The sequence below is a fragment of the Fusarium tjaetaba genome (assembly GCF_013396195.1).
Source record: "Fusarium tjaetaba strain NRRL 66243 chromosome Unknown NRRL66243_c0000057, whole genome shotgun sequence".
Classification (NCBI taxonomy): domain Eukaryota; kingdom Fungi; phylum Ascomycota; class Sordariomycetes; order Hypocreales; family Nectriaceae; genus Fusarium; species Fusarium tjaetaba.
Genome location: NW_023501253.1, coordinates 146963 through 164118, shown reverse-complemented (window position 1 = coordinate 164118; position 17156 = coordinate 146963). Strand labels below are relative to the sequence as shown.

The window sequence follows — 17156 nt, the reverse complement described above, 5'->3', positions numbered from 1 at the left end:
GGGTAGATTCTCACAATCAATAGATCAACAAACTAGTCTCTGCCATTGAAATACGCCAAGCCTTGGTGTGGTCTCGGCTTTCGGTTGCTGTGACAACTGGAAAGCAGTTGCAATTTGCTGACGATGGATCCTTATTTGAGTTGTTAATTTGCGACCTGGGTCTGATAATCTCAGGCCACCACTAGTCTCTGGCGTCAGCCTTCAGGTCCCAGTCTCCCAGCCGCGGTTCGAGATTTGTACCCGTGCGAAACGCGATTCGCGAGCGGCTTTGATGTTGCATTGGATGGATCGATTGATTTGAGTATGGAGGACAGAGTCAACAAACTGAACAGAGTTCCTCGGCCCAACGGCTTCCACTGGATTCTCACGTGTCGCGCGTATCCTTCTGTCAAAATCCGCGGCTGAGTTCGTGGAGGCGGCTCGTGTTGTGCCGATGCCGATGCCGTTTTCTGAGACAAATCTGGGGCAAGTCGTACATACATTACGTGACATCTTGGGCGGCCATTACAAGATGTGTTGCGCGTGTTATCAGGACCCTGATGAACATGCTAATGCAAGTCTGATGCGCATTTTCAGATTCTGTCCTCCGCCTATTCCATAGACTTTCCAGGGCTCCAATAGTATCTCTAAGAATCAGGAATTGCCCAGCTGTTCCTGCAATGTGTACGAAGTATACATAATATGTTACCTTGACGTCCGGATAACACGATATGTCTTATTAGCAAGACAGTCCAGTGCGTCTATTCTGTTGATTGGACGAGATTCTCTTACGAGCATCAACAGACTTTTGTGGTTCATATGAATCACTGAAGCTTCTCTCACGTCCTCATGAGCCTAGTAGTAGCCACACGTGCAGAAGGACCAACGTTATCAGGCTCTACTCTAGTCCGAGGTGTTTGAATCATCCACGAAATGGAAGCCATTCAGAACAAGGAGCATAGTATGTTGACCTGACAGATTCGTTTCTGTTTATAAGACCAAGCTCCAATGGCAAGATCTTCGTTGAGTCCCTTGGTGGTTTACTGGTACCTAGGTATACGATGGATTGATATGATGGAATGAAGTCACGTGTCACCTGGATGATGTCAGCATTCGTGCCCCTCCAAGTACCCCACGACAACCAAGTTGCTCGCGATGATGTTGTCGCTAGTACAGCTTGAGATTTTCATGATTGTATAACGCTGTTTTGAGCGAAGCATTAGTTGAAAATGAAGCAAAGGTTCTCTTCTTTGGATGTTAAAGTAGGTCTTTTACCAAAGTTACTACTCGAACTGTATCCTAATTCCTGAACAAAGATCATTGCGCATGAGCTCCAGGAACGACTGGTGACTCTTCGACTCTCCAACGTATACGATCTTTCGTCCAAGATTCTCCTGCTCAAGTTTGCGAAACCAGACAACAAGAAGCAACTTGTCATTGACACGGGCTTCCGCTGCCACTTGACGAAATTCGCGCGTACAACTGCTGCGGCCCCTTCCGCTTTTGTTGCACGTTTAAGAAAGTTTCTCAAGACTAGACGGTTGACGTCAGTTAGACAAGTGGGCACCGATCGAGTCCTCGAATTCGAGTTTAGCGATGGCCAATACAGATTATTCTTGGAGTTTTTTGCTGTACGTCATTTACCATACGATCCAGAAAAGCCACTGACCTTCATGTCTTAGAGTGGCAACATTATTCTCACGGATGCCGACTTGAAGATCCTTGCCCTCGCAAGAACTGTTTCAGAAGGTGAAGGTCAAGAACCTCAGCGAGTCGGCCTACAATATTCCCTGGAGAACAGGCAGAACTTTGGCGGAATACCTCCTTTGACAAAAGAAAGGGTACAAGATGCCCTAAAGACTGCCGTGGAAAAAGCTGCTGCCGCTACTGCATCTGCAAAGAAGCAGAAGGGCAAGCCTGGTGGCGATCTGAGAAAGAGTTTGGCTGTATCAATTACAGAATTGCCTCCAGTGCTCGTGGACCACTGCCTACACACAAATAATTTCGACACCACTATCAAGCCTGATGAAATACTGGCTAATGAAACGCTGCTGGGTGATTTAGTTAAGTCACTTCAAGAGGCCAGGCAAAGTGTGGAAGAGCTCACCAGCTCAGAAGCATGCACTGGCTACATATTCGCGAAACGTCGGGAAAGCACTGAGGGAGCAGAGGCTAGTGACGAATCCAAGACGCAGCGTGATAATCTTCTATACGAAGATTTTCATCCGTTTGTTCCCTACAAACTCAAAAAGGATCCCGCCATTGAGGTCCTTGAATTTACAGGATTCAATGAGACAGTTGACGAATTTTTCTCATCTTTAGAGGGCCAGAGACTGGAGTCCCGACTTAGCGAGCGGGAAGCGGCTGCGAAGCGCAAGTTGGAGGCCGCGCGAAACGAACAGAGCAAACGGATCGAAGGGCTTCAAGAAGCCCAAGCCCTCAACTTTCGTAAAGCCGCTGCCATTGAAGCGAACGCCGAACGAGTTCAAGAGGCTATGGATGCTGTCAATGGATTACTCAGCCAAGGAATGGACTGGGTAGACGTTGGCAAATTGGTGGAACGCGAGAAAAAACGGCATAACCCTGTTGCCGAGATTATCAAACTACCTCTGAACCTTGCTGAGAATCTCATTACGCTTGAGCTGGCCGAGGAAGAATTTGAGCCAGAGGAAGACGACCCCTACGAAACGGACGACGACAGCGCCCTTGGTGATGATGAAGGTACATCGACAGCAAAGGCAAAACAGGCCAACAAAGCCCTAAGTGTGGAAATCAACCTTGGACTCAGCCCTTGGAGCAATGCTCGAGAGTATTTTGACCAGCGGAAGACGGCGGCCGTAAAGGAGGAAAAGACCCAGCAACAGGCCTCAAGAGCCCTGAAGAATGCAGAGCAAAAAATTACCGAGGATCTAAAAAAAGGGCTGAAACAAGAAAAGGCACTGCTTCAACCGATCCGCAAACCAATGTGGTTTGAGAAATTCGTTTGGTTTATCTCATCCGATGGATATCTTGTGATCGGAGGCAAAGATGCCCAGCAAAATGAGATGATTTACAAGAAATATCTCCGGAAAGGCGATGTATACTGCCACGCAGATTTACATGGGGCATCGAGCGTTATCATCAAGAATAACCCAAAAACTCCCGATGCGCCCATTCCCCCAGCGACCCTGTCTCAGGCCGGATCACTGGCTGTATGCTCGTCGAATGCTTGGGACTCGAAAGCGGGAATGTCTGCATGGTGGGTAAACGCTGATCAAGTTTCCAAATCTGCGCCGACAGGCGAATTTCTACCGGCAGGAAGTTTCATGGTCCGGGGAAAAAAGAATTTTCTGCCTCCAGCTCAACTTCTACTCGGTCTTGGTGTTGCATTTAAGATTAGTGAGGAGAGCAAAGCCAAACATGTTAAACATCGCCTGCACGATGCCAACTCTACCGGTGGCGATGAAGCTTCGCCAGCAGCGACGTCGCAACCAGCAGATAGGGCAGACGATCTGAGCGAACCTGAAGGAGAACAATCAGCCGAACCATCCGACAACGAATCCGAAGATGAACAACAAGACGAAGAGTCGCGTGACAACCCTCTTCAAGCTTTCGGCAAGGATGAAGACCGCAACGACGAGGTTGAACAGGCCGAAGAAGGTTTGTCTGAGCTCAAGATCGCGGATGACAATGCCGATGAGGTTCATAGCCAAGAAGTGGCGGAACTCGATGAAAATGAAACAGTGGGAGGAGAAGCAGAAGAGGGCGAAAATGACGAGTCAGCTGGACCGGAGGATAAGACAGTTGATAGGCCAGTTAGCACAAGGCCGAAGAATAACAACCCCAGCTCTTCGAAGAAAGGACCCCCCAAGCGAGGCCAGAAGGGCAAGGCGAAGAAGATCGCTTCAAAGTATAAGCATCAAGATGAGGAAGATCGAGCCGCCGCAGAAGCTTTGATCGGGGCAACAGTTGGACAAAAGAAGGCTGAAGCCGAGGCAAAAGCTAAGGCGGACCGTGAGCTCGAGCTCGCTGCTGCTAAAGAGCGACGTCGCGCGCAGCACCAGCGAGAGCAGAAAGAGACGGCCGAACACGAGGAGATTCGACGTGTTATGATGGAGGAAGGCGTTGATATTCTTGATGAGGACGAAGCCAGCCAGATGACTTTGCTTGACTCCATTGTTGGTACGCCTCTTCCTGGAGATGAGATCCTTGAGATCATTCCTGTTTGTGCCCCTTGGAACGCTCTCGGACGCTACAAGTACAAAGCGAAGTTGCAACCCGGTGCGACTAAGAAGGGCAAAGCTGTTAAAGAGGTTCTCGATCGTTGGAAGGCAGCTTCTACTAAGAAGGGTGTCGTTGACGAAACCGCTCTCGATACTGAAAGGATGTGGCCCCGTGAAGTTGAGCTTATCAAGGCGCTCAAGCCTGAAGAGACATTTAACGTCGTACCGGTCGGGAAAGTGAGGGTTATGATGGCGGGTGGTACTGGCGGAAATGCTGCTGGAGGCGGAGGTGGTAGCAAGAAGGGCTCGGGCGGAAAAGGGAAGGGTGGAAGAGGTGGCAAAGGGTCAAAGAGATCATAAGAAGCGAACAAACTTTGATAACAGCATCGAGTTGAAGAAATGAGTTGAGGTTGAAGTACATATAGAGTGCTATTCTAGAAAACCCAGTAACGTATCGCCATGATATCCAAGTGCTGCAAAAGATGGGAAGCTCTTCCATGCCACAACCAATTCCTTATAATATTCATGAAATCATAAATCATAATCTACTCATCTTACGCTATAGCTGACTTTGTCAAATTTTCTGACGTCGTCCGGCATACGTGCAATGCACAATTCACCACAGAATTCGCCCCATTCACCGCTCGTTGCATCGCGAACAGCGTCTCTCATGGCCCTGCCGTAGCGCTCCCGAAAGGCTTGCTTCACAGCGCGCATGTGGTGTGGATCCCAGTGGTATCGAACGAGACGCGAGATGAGTAGCTCACGGCGTAGGCCATCTTTACGGGACGCTGAGGTGGCGTGATGGATGAGGAGGGCATCACGAACAGGACGATTGATAACACCATTGAGAATGTGCGCTAAGAGTTCACCCTGAATATTGTCAGTATTAATTCATCAATTTCGAGGGGGAAACGTTAGGGCCTACCACAAGATTTCCGCTCTTCTTGAGAGCGTCGCGAGCAAAGTTGGAGCGATGCTGTCGCTCATATTCCTGCAGAATGGCACGTAGATGAGAGTCACTTCGAAGTATGATGATGTTGATCATCGCCGTCTCGCCACCCTTTTCAGACCTCACAGATCGACGCAAGTCAGCGACGTCCTGGTCAACGAGAGCATAGTCAATTGGGACAAGTCGGCCATAATGATCGTATTCCTCCATGCGTCGCTCTTCTAGAACAAGGAGAACAGCTTTTTTGAACTTGTCTTCCTTGAGTTCTTCCTTCATACACTTGACGAGGCTGTTGTCATATTTCTTATCTGTGAATGCATCCTTGATGTAACGTATTTCACCGTTGGTGCGTCCCATGAGAGACTCGATGAGAAGCTCCCTGCGAGTCTTGTCGCCCTGGTACCAGAAATTGGCCCAGTATGCCTCGCTCTCCCACATGCCAAGAGCAACGGAGTAGCAGGCCTTCATCAATAGCGGATCTTCATCTTTGAGACGAGCACGAATATGCTTGGCGATGTTCACGCCTTTGCGCTCAGAACCCGTCTTGACAAGTGCCTTGTAGTCCGCGCGAAGCTTCATCACTTGGTCATGCGTCAAGCTTGGTAGGATTTCTATGAGCGGCTCGGTGTCAGGACGGCGGCTTCCCTTGAGAGCCTGTGCAAGTTGAGTGGTGATATCTTCCGAGTCATGGAAGCGGGCACGTCGGCTACGGCGTCTGCTATCGCCCTCATTATCAGAACCCAACGGAGAAAGCGCCTCAAGAGCTCTATTGTCATCATTTGGGTGCTTCGAGGCGAGCAGTAGAGGAGACGGCATGGGTGAACAGTCCTGATAAGTACCATAGTATGACTCGAGCATGGGTGACGGAGGCGCATTGGCTAGGGATGCACCAGCGAGTCCGCCGGCGGCCAAGCCTCCCACAGTCAGCCCAGTGTTGATGCTGAGACCTGACATTCTCTCACTGGGAGGCTGAGGGGACTTGTCTTTTCGGCTTCGGTGCTTTTCCCTGGACCGCGATCTGTGGCCGTCCCTTGATCGTGATCTATGCCTCTGGTGTTTGTCTACTCCCAGAGTATCTCGTGAAGGCGACTTATCTCTTCGGCGGGATCGTGACCTGTCGCGTGACTTCTCGCGCTTCCGACTGCTTGAATCGACAGTCAAGCGGTCTGAGCTACCTCGGGGACCGGAAGACCTGTCCCTGCGTCGGTCACGGTGTTTCTCATCGTCGCGGCTTCGAGGCTCAACGGTCATGACATTGGCACTCGAGCCGTAGGTGTCGTCGTATCGTGCATCTTCCCTCGTCTTGCGTGAGCCATACTGGTCAACGGACGGGCTTGCAGTTTCTCGATGAGAATATCCGTAGGGTGGTTGTGGCGCATAGTACGGGTCTTCAGCACCTGGGGGAGGGTTATATGTAGTCATAACCTGGCTAGCAGTTGACGGAGCTCCCGTTGCCTTTCCATAAGCCAAGTCCGAAGAGTCTTTAGGTCGCACAGGCACGGGAGGCTTTCCGTAGGCCAAGCCATCGTCATCCTTGTCCCTCTCCTTGTCGTTGCCTGAAGATCCAGTGAGCTTGCGCATGTACTTCTGTGGCAGGAAGCTAAATTTGTCTTCGTCTTCCTTAGCACGAGGCTCTACATTCTGGACGTATGGGTCTCTATCTTTCTCGCGGCGGCGGTCATCTGGGAAGGCTCCTGGAAGGCTGCTGTCGACCCTTTCGTGTGAGGAACGATATGGCGAGTCTCTTGGCGGAGAAGCGGTTCGGTAAGTGGGCGGCTGAGGGTCGTAGCTGTACTGAGATGAGTTTCCAGGAATCACAGGATAGATTCCTCCCTCTTCGGGGTACGGTAGAGCGCCGCTTGCTTGGGGTGCGCCTGGGCGACTATAGCGATCATTGAGATCATCCTCTGGATAGATGTAACTTGGTTCGCGATTATCGCTGTAGGAAGGGCGCTCAGGTGCGACATCACTCCTTGAACGGCGGTCACGAGAGCGAGATCGAGAGCGATCCTTGCGGGACCGGTCATCAGGCTTGAGAGACATGGTCTCGGTTTCGTTGTGTTATGTTTTTGTTCCGGGGACGCAAAGAGCCCAGCTGTTGAAATAGAAGCGGGGATCTTTGGTTTGGTATGGAGGCAGGGGTCTCAGTCTCAGGTCAAGAGGGGCGCCAACTGAGGGAGGTCTTCAGCAGCGAGGCAAATCGAGTAGCAAGACTTCGAGGATGAGGAGAAGCACTTGCTATGAAGAAATGGATAAGTTCGAGAGAAGATGCCCAATTGAGCAGTAAACTCAACATTTATTAAATGGTCACACGCCGCCTTGTGCGTCAATGGCGGGCGGACCGAGAGAATGGAGGGGCTGAATGAGACCTGACCTGCAGCAACATATACATACGCAGCTACGGTGCTGTGCTTGGACCTGGAGCTCTTGGAATATTCTCTTATTAGTGGACGAAGAGGCCCGTCATAGGGCCAGGAGGACATGGGTCACACAGGGAAGCGAAAGAAATGCCCACAGGGCAGACCAGTTAAACAGCGGTTGAGGGGAGATCGGGGGACCCCGAGCGCTAAAAGCGTTCACCGTGCCGCTTGCTGGGGTTTGGTGGTGGCTGTTACAGAGGCTGAGAACAAAGTATTGTCCCATCCTTGGCGGGGCAGATGCGGGTGAGAATGAGGAAGAAACATGATGTGACTTGACTGGATTGGAGGACGCTTTATTGATTACCTATTCAGTTGACCATTGCGAGGCAGAGTAGCAAAGTTGAATGGGATGACCTAGGACGTTGTGTTCTTCTCTGCATACCTACTTAGGTACGATGAGATGATTTATGTTTGATAGCCCACATCCCGGTGCCCGGGTTTGGTCAATAAGTCTAAACCGTAGGCCGAAACTCCTGTTGAGTGGAAGCATTTGTCTTGAGAAATGGAACTTCTTATCATGGCCCTCAATCATCTAAAATCATCTGAACCTATTCTTGCGGCACTCGTTCGCCTCGCTGGAAGACGTATAGTGCTTCGTCCTTCCCAGGAAAGGATGGCAATGCTATCTTTACTACCATAGTCCAGTCCTCATGCTCCTTCGCCATAAACTCATCCATGGTGACTCCCTTGAATCCTGTGTAACCGTTCCTATTCTGCGTGCCCACAACTGCGATAGTGTCGCCGTCAAAGGCAGAAACCAGGTTCCGTGTAAATCCTCCCTCAGTGCCGCCACCAACACCTCCACCAACAACAGGATACACAAGCAGGAGTACCATGCCTTCACCGTTCGAATTTTTGCGTAACCACTTCACGCCGTCTGATATGGCAGTGTCGTTTACCCAGTTGACTCTCCATTCGCTCTGCATGTTATCCACCGCATGCACTGTGAGGCCATAGCGTCGGAGCATATAGGACCAATAACCATTGCCAGAACCGATGTCGACAATCGGGCGCCCGTCAGACAGAACTTTCAGGATAGCCAGGCTCTCGTGGGTTGGTGTTGCGCAGCCAAAATGATGCATGAAAATTGGAAGAACATGGTGGGACATTGGCACACGTTCTGATGCCGGGCAAGGGCCGCACCATTCAAGAGAGTGACATGACCACATCCAGAAGTCGAGATAGGGATTTGCGCTGGGCGGTTTTTTGCTCTTGGGGATAGTGAGTTTCGTTACAAGCCCAGGGTGCAAATATCGCTTGCTCTCAAGGTTGGCTGCGACTTCACGCCTTATGGAATCTTTCTTAGCATTTGTTCCTAGATTCTTGAGAAATGCAGCAGTAGCTGTTGATGGTCTGAAGATAGAGGTGTATGCTTCAATATCAGCTTGGGGAGGTGGTCCTCTCTACATGGATGTTAGTTTCACAAATTGTTACTCCTTGGATATTGTCTATGGGTAAGTTCTTACAGGTGAGCCATCTTCATTGCGATACCACGCGTGTAAGCCATTGACACCTCCAAGGTTGACTACTGACTGGACTTGGGCAAGTTTTACGCTTGCCACGGCATGATATGTATAGGGATCCGGATCAGGGAGTTGGAAAAGCACTCGACTGGCGTTGAAGAGATCATTTTTCAATAGGTAGTCCACAGCCTCTCTCTGACGGTCGACATCCTCAATGAGTTCATCTGGATTGAAAGATGGGCTTCCAACACAATGAACGAACTTGGATTGGGGCATCTTGTGGTAAGAATGGCAGGATACCGAGAGATCACTCACAACAAGTGCCTCAGTTCGATATGGATGACGCTATACTGTTAGCATATAATTGAGTTAGGTAGCTATGGGTGGTAGGTATTGTGTGAAGCCTCCAAAGTGGACACAAATTAGCACTTTGCCAAGCCTACCCTGGCGGCCCTGGCACACAATGCAATTGGATATCTATTAGGGAGTATTGAATATTATTTCCATCTTATAAACCGGAAGACCATCTTATCGTGATGTTATCCCGTGGGCCATTTGTTACGGAGCAGTCTTGCACCCCGACCCCGAATAGAAATTCGTTCTGACGTATCATTTATGAGCGGTTCCGTTCATTTGTCGTACTACGTCTGTTGCCCCCGGGCATTGTATCGTAGGTGTGCTGTCGTTGGCTGGGATCCGTTGGTTTGCTTGCTTTTATTACCTACCTCGGTACCAAGGTTGGTAATGGCTCCATGGCTACCTAACAATGCACTTGGAAACCCCCTCGAAAATCACCAAGTCATGTTCTTTGTTCTGATTTCTCCGAATTCAGGTACTCAAGTGCCTACTGCTTGTTTGTGATGGCTAGAACTTTTATCGCCAGCGTGGTTCGCTGGTAGTACAGAGCCAAATGATAGAGTTCCGTACTAAGGGGGCGCCTGGCTGGAACAGTCTCTCGCTCGCATTATAGTTCTAATCGGTATGGCGGTAATCTGCCACCCGACCTCTTGGCACGATCTATGCCGCGCCTTGATTTATTAGTGTGATACATGGATCGCCCTCGGGCGTGGAAAGGAAAACTTCACTGGCGCTTCCTTGGGTTGGGTCAAGAAATCGACGCTACCACCTGCCACCTGTAGCCCCACAAGCTCAATGTAAGTCAACCGACCTGACCTTACCTTCCTTACCTTTCCTCCTCCATACCTGCCTGCCTTTATCCATTGCAGGAGGCGCCTCGTAAAGTCTCCCTTCTCCATCTACAGTTTGCTACTGTGCTTGAATCCGTCGCCTTGAATCTATCATCGTTCATCTTGTTGATGTGGCCTTGGAAGCAAAATCTCCGTCTGGTTCAATTACTCTTCCCAAATTTCTAAAGGGAGTCCCCTGTATTCAGATCGCCATATTCCGTACTCCGTACCAAACTTGCCTTGGCCGACCCTAAAACAACCTTGCTTCGTCATCGGAAGACTCCAACAACTTCGACCGCGTCTCCAATTGCTCCCCTCTTGGCATAATCCAGAGAGAATCCTCATAAGACACTCCTTGAGCTGTAATTGCCATAGTTAGCATATATTTCCACTTCACTTGAAAGTTGTGCTTTCGGAGTCACAAACAACACCAAACAACCTATTGCTCTTTGGTTATATCCGTCTTCCTCCCGGCTCACATTCGTTCTGGAATAAGATGGACCCAGAACCGCACAGCCAGACACAGGCATTACCGCCTTCTACCCGGGGAGACACTACGAAACACGATGGCAAGTCAATTGATGCCGAACAACCACAGACCAGCAATCAAGTGAATGCCAAAGTAAGCATATCAGTTCCATCTGGAGCCGGTATTGCTGAACAGAGGATTCCTAGCGGTAGCACTGAGCTCTCATCGCAACCAGCAGAACCCTTCGACATCTTTAAAGACGTGTATGGAGTTAGTCGTACACCAGGCTCCCCAGGTTCAGACACAAAGAGCCCGCATCGACCCATCACGTCTCCTCTTACTCACCCCAACGGTGTCTCTATGTTTCCGGGCCTATCAGTCACGGAGCAGGAAGCCATGTCTCGACAAGCTTTTGCTCAGGCCGAAGACAACATTGTTGCCGATAGTGACGAATACAGTTCCATAGGCGATGCTGGATCTGATGCCGGATATGGGAGCGACAATATGAGCACTGCAAGTACATCCATCGGGTCGTCTGTTCGGGACTACATGTTTGAGAATGGCCGTCGCTACCATAGCTTCCGGGCCGGTGCCTACAATTTCCCCAACGATGACATAGAACAAGAGAGGGAGGACATGAAACATGCAATGGTGAGACTTCTCTCCGGCCAGAAATTACATTTTGCGCCATTAGATGAAAACCCGCAAAACATACTTGATATTGGAACTGGCACAGGAATCTGGGCAATCGAAAGTAAGGTCAATTCTCTTTTCATTTTCGTCTCAGCAACTAACAGTACAATAGTGGGAGAACAATACCCCAGTGCTCATGTCCTAGGAATCGATTTATCACCCATCCAACCGACATGGCTGCCGCCTAATGTTCATTTCATGGTTGATGATGTTGAGTCTCCTTGGCTTCATCCTCAGAATCATTTTGACTATGTACACTCTCGGCACACGGTTCAAGGGATCAAAGACTGGCCTCAACTTTTTAGTAATGCTCTCCAGTAAGTGTCAACTCTGTCAGAGCCAGATCCTCGCTTTGTACTTACACGATCTCAGGCATATCAAGCCTGGAGGCTGGATGGAACTCCAAGAAATTCATCATTACCCCCACCATGCAAGAACAGGAGACGCTGTCCCGCCACACGAGCACCCAGTCGCACAGTATTGGACATATATTAATGAAGGATTAGCACAGCTTGGAGTAGACTTTCCTGCGGCAGCAGGAGGTAAACTGGCTACGAAAATGCAGGCAGCTGGCTTCGTGAACGTCACGGAACGGGTATTCCATGTGCCTCTTGGGACTTGGCCCAAGAATCAAGTGCTTAAGACGGTCGGACTGTACTGGCGCACCATACTGACGGATGGCTTACAAGCAATCGCATTGGGTCCTATGTCAAGGGGCATGGGCTGGAGCCGCGAGCAGATTGAGGTGTTTCTTGTCGATGTCCGAAGGGCGTATAGCGACCATACGTCCCTCTTGTATATGCCTATGCACATTGTCTATGGGCAAAAGCCATACTAAATTGCCGATCAGGATCAGAGTACGTAAACGAATCAGAGTCGCTTCGCGTTCAAAGAATTCACAAGGACGCATCAAGCCGACAGCCCTATTATGATGCTGCCATGGGCCGCATAGCATGGTGTGGCCGCTAAAGATGTAAGATGGAATGGAGGCGGACGCTATACTATCTACCCGATAGAACCGGTCATGGTCTCGGCTGTCTAGGCTGTCTATGGCCAAGCCTCATTGAGAAAAGAGAGCTAGCACTGGATATTTGGCCTTGATATCTGATTAATCAACCTTTGCCTTAAGGGCACATCAACCTACACGACGACTGGGTCGAAAAAACTGATCATTCACAGCAAGTGCAGCTTGTTGGACAACAGACACCTACTTGTACTCTGGACACAGAAGTTCAGTGAACAACTAGAGAATGCACGTGATTTCTTGGTTTTCGTCCAGGGTTCTACATGAACCATGCCAGTCATGGGTCCCCCGCTGCTGTTGCCGCACGAAGTACTTCTACTTAGGACAGGCAGATTTCCCCACGATGCATAGGAGTAGGCATTTTCGTTCCAGACGTGCGATTATTGGCGAACAAAACTACACGACCAAAAAGCTCCGCGAAAGACGCTTGGTGTTTTTGACTGAGGATGACGGCTCGTAGTAGATTTACCTACTTATGCAGCCAAGCTTCGTGCCACCGGTACCAATATTTGTTAGCTTCCGTACTAGCTTGTGGAGAAACTAGGAACATATTTTTAATCTAACCAAACCTGTGTTATCGTAACTACGCACCCGCACCCCAGCAGTTAATGTACTGTAGAGCTCTCAGGTCATGTCTCGACTCAACCTTCAGGGATTAAGACCACAGCTTGCAGGACACACACCAATCATGACGGCTTTGGAATCAGCGCGGAATTCAGGCTTTACCTCGCCACATGTTCCACTGGCGTTTTGAGGAATGATGGTGGTGCGGGTGGGTAGACTTGTTCATGCCGCCCATGTCTTGAGCAGAACAGCTCATGTAAGGTATCCTCGCTACCTTGTTTGTACCCGCATTGGTCATGATGGTAGTCTAAGGCCTAGAGTCAATTTGGGACCATGATGGACGACAATGATGTATAAAACCGCGCATCCCCCCGTCGCTTGCAACAAGGACCAGGGAACACGACCATTTCACTTGTTCAACATGGCTGAATCACACATTTCGTCACATTCGCAGAGTCCACAAAGTCTGGACACATCTCTCATGGTGCAGCTAGCTAGGAAGATTACTGAAGAGACGGAAAAGCTCGATGGGTATCTCAAGGCCAATGGCCTTCCGGACTTGGGCTTCGATGTCAATGCCCCTGGAGATCTTCCCAATTTGCCGGATGACATACAGAGAAGTCGCATTGAGATCTCCTCGGCAACCAAACAGCTGGAACTTCTTGTTCGGGGACCCAGAGAAACTGTCAGATGGGGCATATGGAGTGTAAGCTCGCAGCCTGTGCATTGGCCTTAGTACTAACACAACAAGTATCTTGACACCTTGAGCCTCCAAATACTGACCAGCTATGGAATTCGTGAGACTACCAAATCTGATTTTGTCTGCGTATCTAACCTTGCATAGCCAATCTCGTACCTATGGAGGGATCTATTGCGTTGGCGGAACTCCAAAGCAAGACTGGACTGGACCGCATAAATCTGGCTCGCGCTCTTCGCCATGCTATGACAAATAAGATCTTCCAAGAGCCGACACCAGGGTTCATAGCACACACTGCGGCGTCAAGGATGCTTGCTCAGGACGCCAGCCTCCGAGCCTGGGTAGGTTTGAATGGAGAGGATTTCCTTCCAGCCGGGGCCCATACCTTGGAAGCTCTTCGTGCCGACCCAGAAGCAACCTCACTCACACGGACCGGCTTCAACTATGCATGGGGGACGGTGGACAAAGAGCCAATGTTTGCAACATTCGGCAAGGACCCTCCCAGAGGAAAGCGATTTGCAGAGGCTATGGCAAGCCTGACAGGCGGCGAGGGCTATGAGGTTCGCTACCTTGTCGATAACTACGACTTTTCCGAAATCAACAACAACGAAGGCACATTGGTGGATGTAGGTGGTAGCCATGGCTTCGTGTGCGTCGATCTTGCAAAGAGATGGGATAAAATGAAATTCGTGGTACAAGATTTGGCAAAGACAATCAGCAGCGCCCCAGAGCCTATATGCGCAAATGAAGAGGTAGCTCAACGCATATCTCTTCAGGTCCATGATTTCTTTACTGAGCAGCCAGTCAAGGATGCTGATGGTGAGACTGACAGAGTTTACTCCTTGAGTTTCCCCCCCTTACTGACACAACCAAGTGTACTACTTCCGCTGGATACTTCATAACTATTCAACCCCATATGCCGTCAAGATCCTCAAAAACTTGGTCCCAGCTCTCAAACCGGGAGCGCGTGTCATCATCAACGATCATTGTCTCCGTGAGCCGGGGGTTGAGAACCACTGGGATGAAAAAGTCATGCGGAGTATGGACCTGTTGATGTTGACCTTGTTGAATGCACAAGAGCGGACAGAAAAGGAGTTTGAAGAACTCTTTAGGGCTGCCGATGAGCGATTCCTATTCAAAGTAAGTCACCGAACCGCTTCGTTTCTGACTCGTATATACTGATATGTCTTTTAAAGGGTGTAAGCAGACCTGAGGGATGTAGGATGAGCATTATCGAGGCAGTTTGGCAGCCTTGAATGGGAACGATGTGTTTTAGAAGCAACGATTATCGACAAAGGAGACGGTAGTAAAGACAATAGTGTACAGAATGATATAGGTCAAGGAATGTAAAGTGAGACTGTCTGGATTCCCGAACGTTTGGTACTGAATGGCAGACTGGGGAATTTGCAAAGCATAGGATCTGGGAATGGCTACCATCTAACCAAATAATTCGCCCTTTATTTAACAAAGCGTAATTGGTTTAGTGGTAAAATTCTCCGTTGCCATTCGAGCAGCGTCGGGGAGCCCTGGGTTCGATTCCCAGATTACGCATTGGAACCTCTTCTTTTGCTCTCATGACCTCTTGATTCTCTTTTGGTCGATATCGCGATTTTGGATCTTGGTGTTTTGGTCGGTGGTCGTCGCACTAAGGTACAGATGGCAGTTTTGAGTTTAGGGAGCGCCTGCTTGGAAATCATATCTTTAAGTTGAAAACTTTCTTGCTTGATAGGAAGTAGCTCTTTCCTGAATATACGAACTATCAGTCTGGACAGTATTCCCTGGTTGGGAAGGGTTAAAGGACGGAAGAAGGAACTCAATGGCATGTTCAGACACAAACTGCTCCATTCTCCTTTGGGACTGCAACTACACGTGGTTTGTATGCATACCAGTCACGCCGAAGGACCACCATTCAAGTCAACTCCGCTCAAGACCTAACGGTAACGATTATAGTGTATGGACAATTCATCTGGTGTTACGATAAGCGATTACTTGACTGATATGATCTCTTTCTCGGACCATTGTAGGGTAGTTATGGATATCACTAGGGATGGACACTGACATATATATCCATCAGTGTTAATGAGAACGCTAGCAATAAGGAATAAGTTGGAGATAAACATTATATACCATAACCACCCGATTTTTGGAATCATTGCACTGTGACTTCAACTGAATCCACCATTGAGATACAGAGATACATCTCTGTATCAAAAGCAACATGCAAGCGGTTGTTTCTGATCGTCGTTGGTGCCGTCATGATAATCATATATCCGCAGTCACTGGCGTAGCATCCACGATATCTCAACCTCATTCTTCTCACATTGGTGTATCTACCCTGACTACCTAGGGGAGGAAAGAAAATTTAGGACCTTGATCCTAAATGACAAAAAAGACTTAGGTAAACTTGCATAAATTTAGGGTGTCCTTACTAAGTTTAGGATATCTTTTACTGAGTTTATTTTGACCCCATTTCAAGGTTCGGTGTTTTCTTGCTCCTTGAGGGCTTGGGCGGTCGAAAAATCTCCGAAGAAGGATAGAAAGAACAACCTCATTTCCTTCCAGAAAGAATTGGAGAGGAGCTTGAACGGCAACTTTCCGAACAAAGTTTGCTACTAAGTCATGACGATCCACTCGGATGGAGAACAATTGCATCATGCTCTCCATATATGTCCCCAAGTTAAGAAACCATGAAAGAACTGATTTCCCGTCCTTGATCATCGCTCAAAGAAATTTCTTCAATTGTTCCTTCAAATCTTCAGAAACAGAAATCACAACACATACTCACCATGGCCCAGAACGCCCCCGAGAACTACGTGCCACTCTATGCTACCCAGGACGAATGGCAGGACAAAGAGCTTCAACAGTTCGCGATTGACTTCTACCGCATCTCGGACAACCCTGAAGAGAATCAGCGTTGGGTAGACTCTTTCACGGAAGACGCAAGCGTGCAGATTGGCGCTGACAAGGCGCGCGGCTCAAAAGGTAATTCGATGCTTTCATCAGCACCTTCATTCTGTTGGGGACAATAAGCTGATAAGGGCCATAGATCTGGTCGAATTCCGAAGTCGGATGTGGAAGCACATCAAAGAGCGCAAACACACGGTTCACAAAGTCTTTCCTGGGCGATTCTCAGACTCAAATGAGTGCATGATCCTGGGAGACGTCAGCGTTACCACGACAGATGGACGGCTCAAAGAGGCTGCTTGGTCGGCACATGCAGTCGTCAGGAAGGTTGATGGACAGTGGAAGTTTAGCCAATACCGCGTCTGGCTGCAGACTGATGGACATCTGCTGTGAAGGTCATGTTCTACAAAGATCGGAACCTACCAAAAAAAGCAAGCAAAAATGAATTTGTGCATAGCCCTTTAGTTAGTTATTCAATGTCAAGCAGGTCGCTCAGAGAGCAACTGTAAACAGCTTCACCCAACCGGATACGTCATCATAGGCTCGTGGGAGATGTTGACTTTTGCGGAGTAGAATCGACAAATGCCGAAGAATACCGTTGT

General features: G+C 49.1%; 6 protein-coding genes across 6 annotated transcripts; 4 read left to right on the top strand and 2 right to left on the bottom strand.

The window, feature by feature from the left end:
- Positions 1–1208: 1208 nt before the first annotated feature.
- On the top strand, positions 1209–4541 carry FTJAE_2770 (uncharacterized protein; the record flags this gene model as incomplete). The annotated part of the gene is made up of 3 exons (XM_037348998.1): positions 1209–1241; positions 1296–1610; positions 1662–4541. 3 exons carry the CDS (start codon positions 1209–1211, stop codon positions 4539–4541), a joined length of 3228 nt encoding a protein of 1075 aa, XP_037210163.1.
- Positions 4542–4730: 189 nt separating this feature from the next.
- Positions 4731–7176, bottom strand: FTJAE_2769 (annexin ANXC4; the record flags this gene model as incomplete). Its single annotated transcript, XM_037348996.1, has 2 exons — positions 4731–5054; positions 5110–7176. 2 exons carry the CDS (start codon positions 7174–7176, stop codon positions 4731–4733), a joined length of 2391 nt encoding a protein of 796 aa, XP_037210162.1.
- A 925-nt stretch (positions 7177–8101) lies between these two features.
- FTJAE_2768 (uncharacterized protein) lies at positions 8102–9292 on the bottom strand (the record flags this gene model as incomplete). Its single annotated transcript, XM_037348995.1, has 2 exons — positions 8102–8956; positions 9020–9292. 2 exons carry the CDS (start codon positions 9290–9292, stop codon positions 8102–8104), a joined length of 1128 nt encoding a protein of 375 aa, XP_037210161.1.
- A 1407-nt stretch (positions 9293–10699) lies between these two features.
- Positions 10700–12203, top strand: FTJAE_2767 (methyltransferase; the record flags this gene model as incomplete). The annotated part of the gene is made up of 3 exons (XM_037348994.1): positions 10700–11426; positions 11478–11682; positions 11738–12203. The coding sequence occupies 3 exons, from the start codon at positions 10700–10702 to the stop codon at positions 12201–12203; spliced, it is 1398 nt and encodes a 465-aa protein (XP_037210160.1).
- A 1171-nt stretch (positions 12204–13374) lies between these two features.
- On the top strand, positions 13375–14906 carry FTJAE_2766 (sterigmatocystin 7-O-methyltransferase precursor; the record flags this gene model as incomplete). The annotated part of the gene is made up of 5 exons (XM_037348993.1): positions 13375–13659; positions 13705–13750; positions 13798–14469; positions 14525–14790; positions 14847–14906. The coding sequence occupies 5 exons, from the start codon at positions 13375–13377 to the stop codon at positions 14904–14906; spliced, it is 1329 nt and encodes a 442-aa protein (XP_037210159.1).
- Positions 14907–16436: 1530 nt separating this feature from the next.
- FTJAE_2765 (fungal specific transcription factor) lies at positions 16437–16947 on the top strand (the record flags this gene model as incomplete). The annotated part of the gene is made up of 2 exons (XM_037348992.1): positions 16437–16632; positions 16697–16947. 2 exons carry the CDS (start codon positions 16437–16439, stop codon positions 16945–16947), a joined length of 447 nt encoding a protein of 148 aa, XP_037210158.1.
- Between the last annotated feature and the right edge of the window lie 209 nt (positions 16948–17156).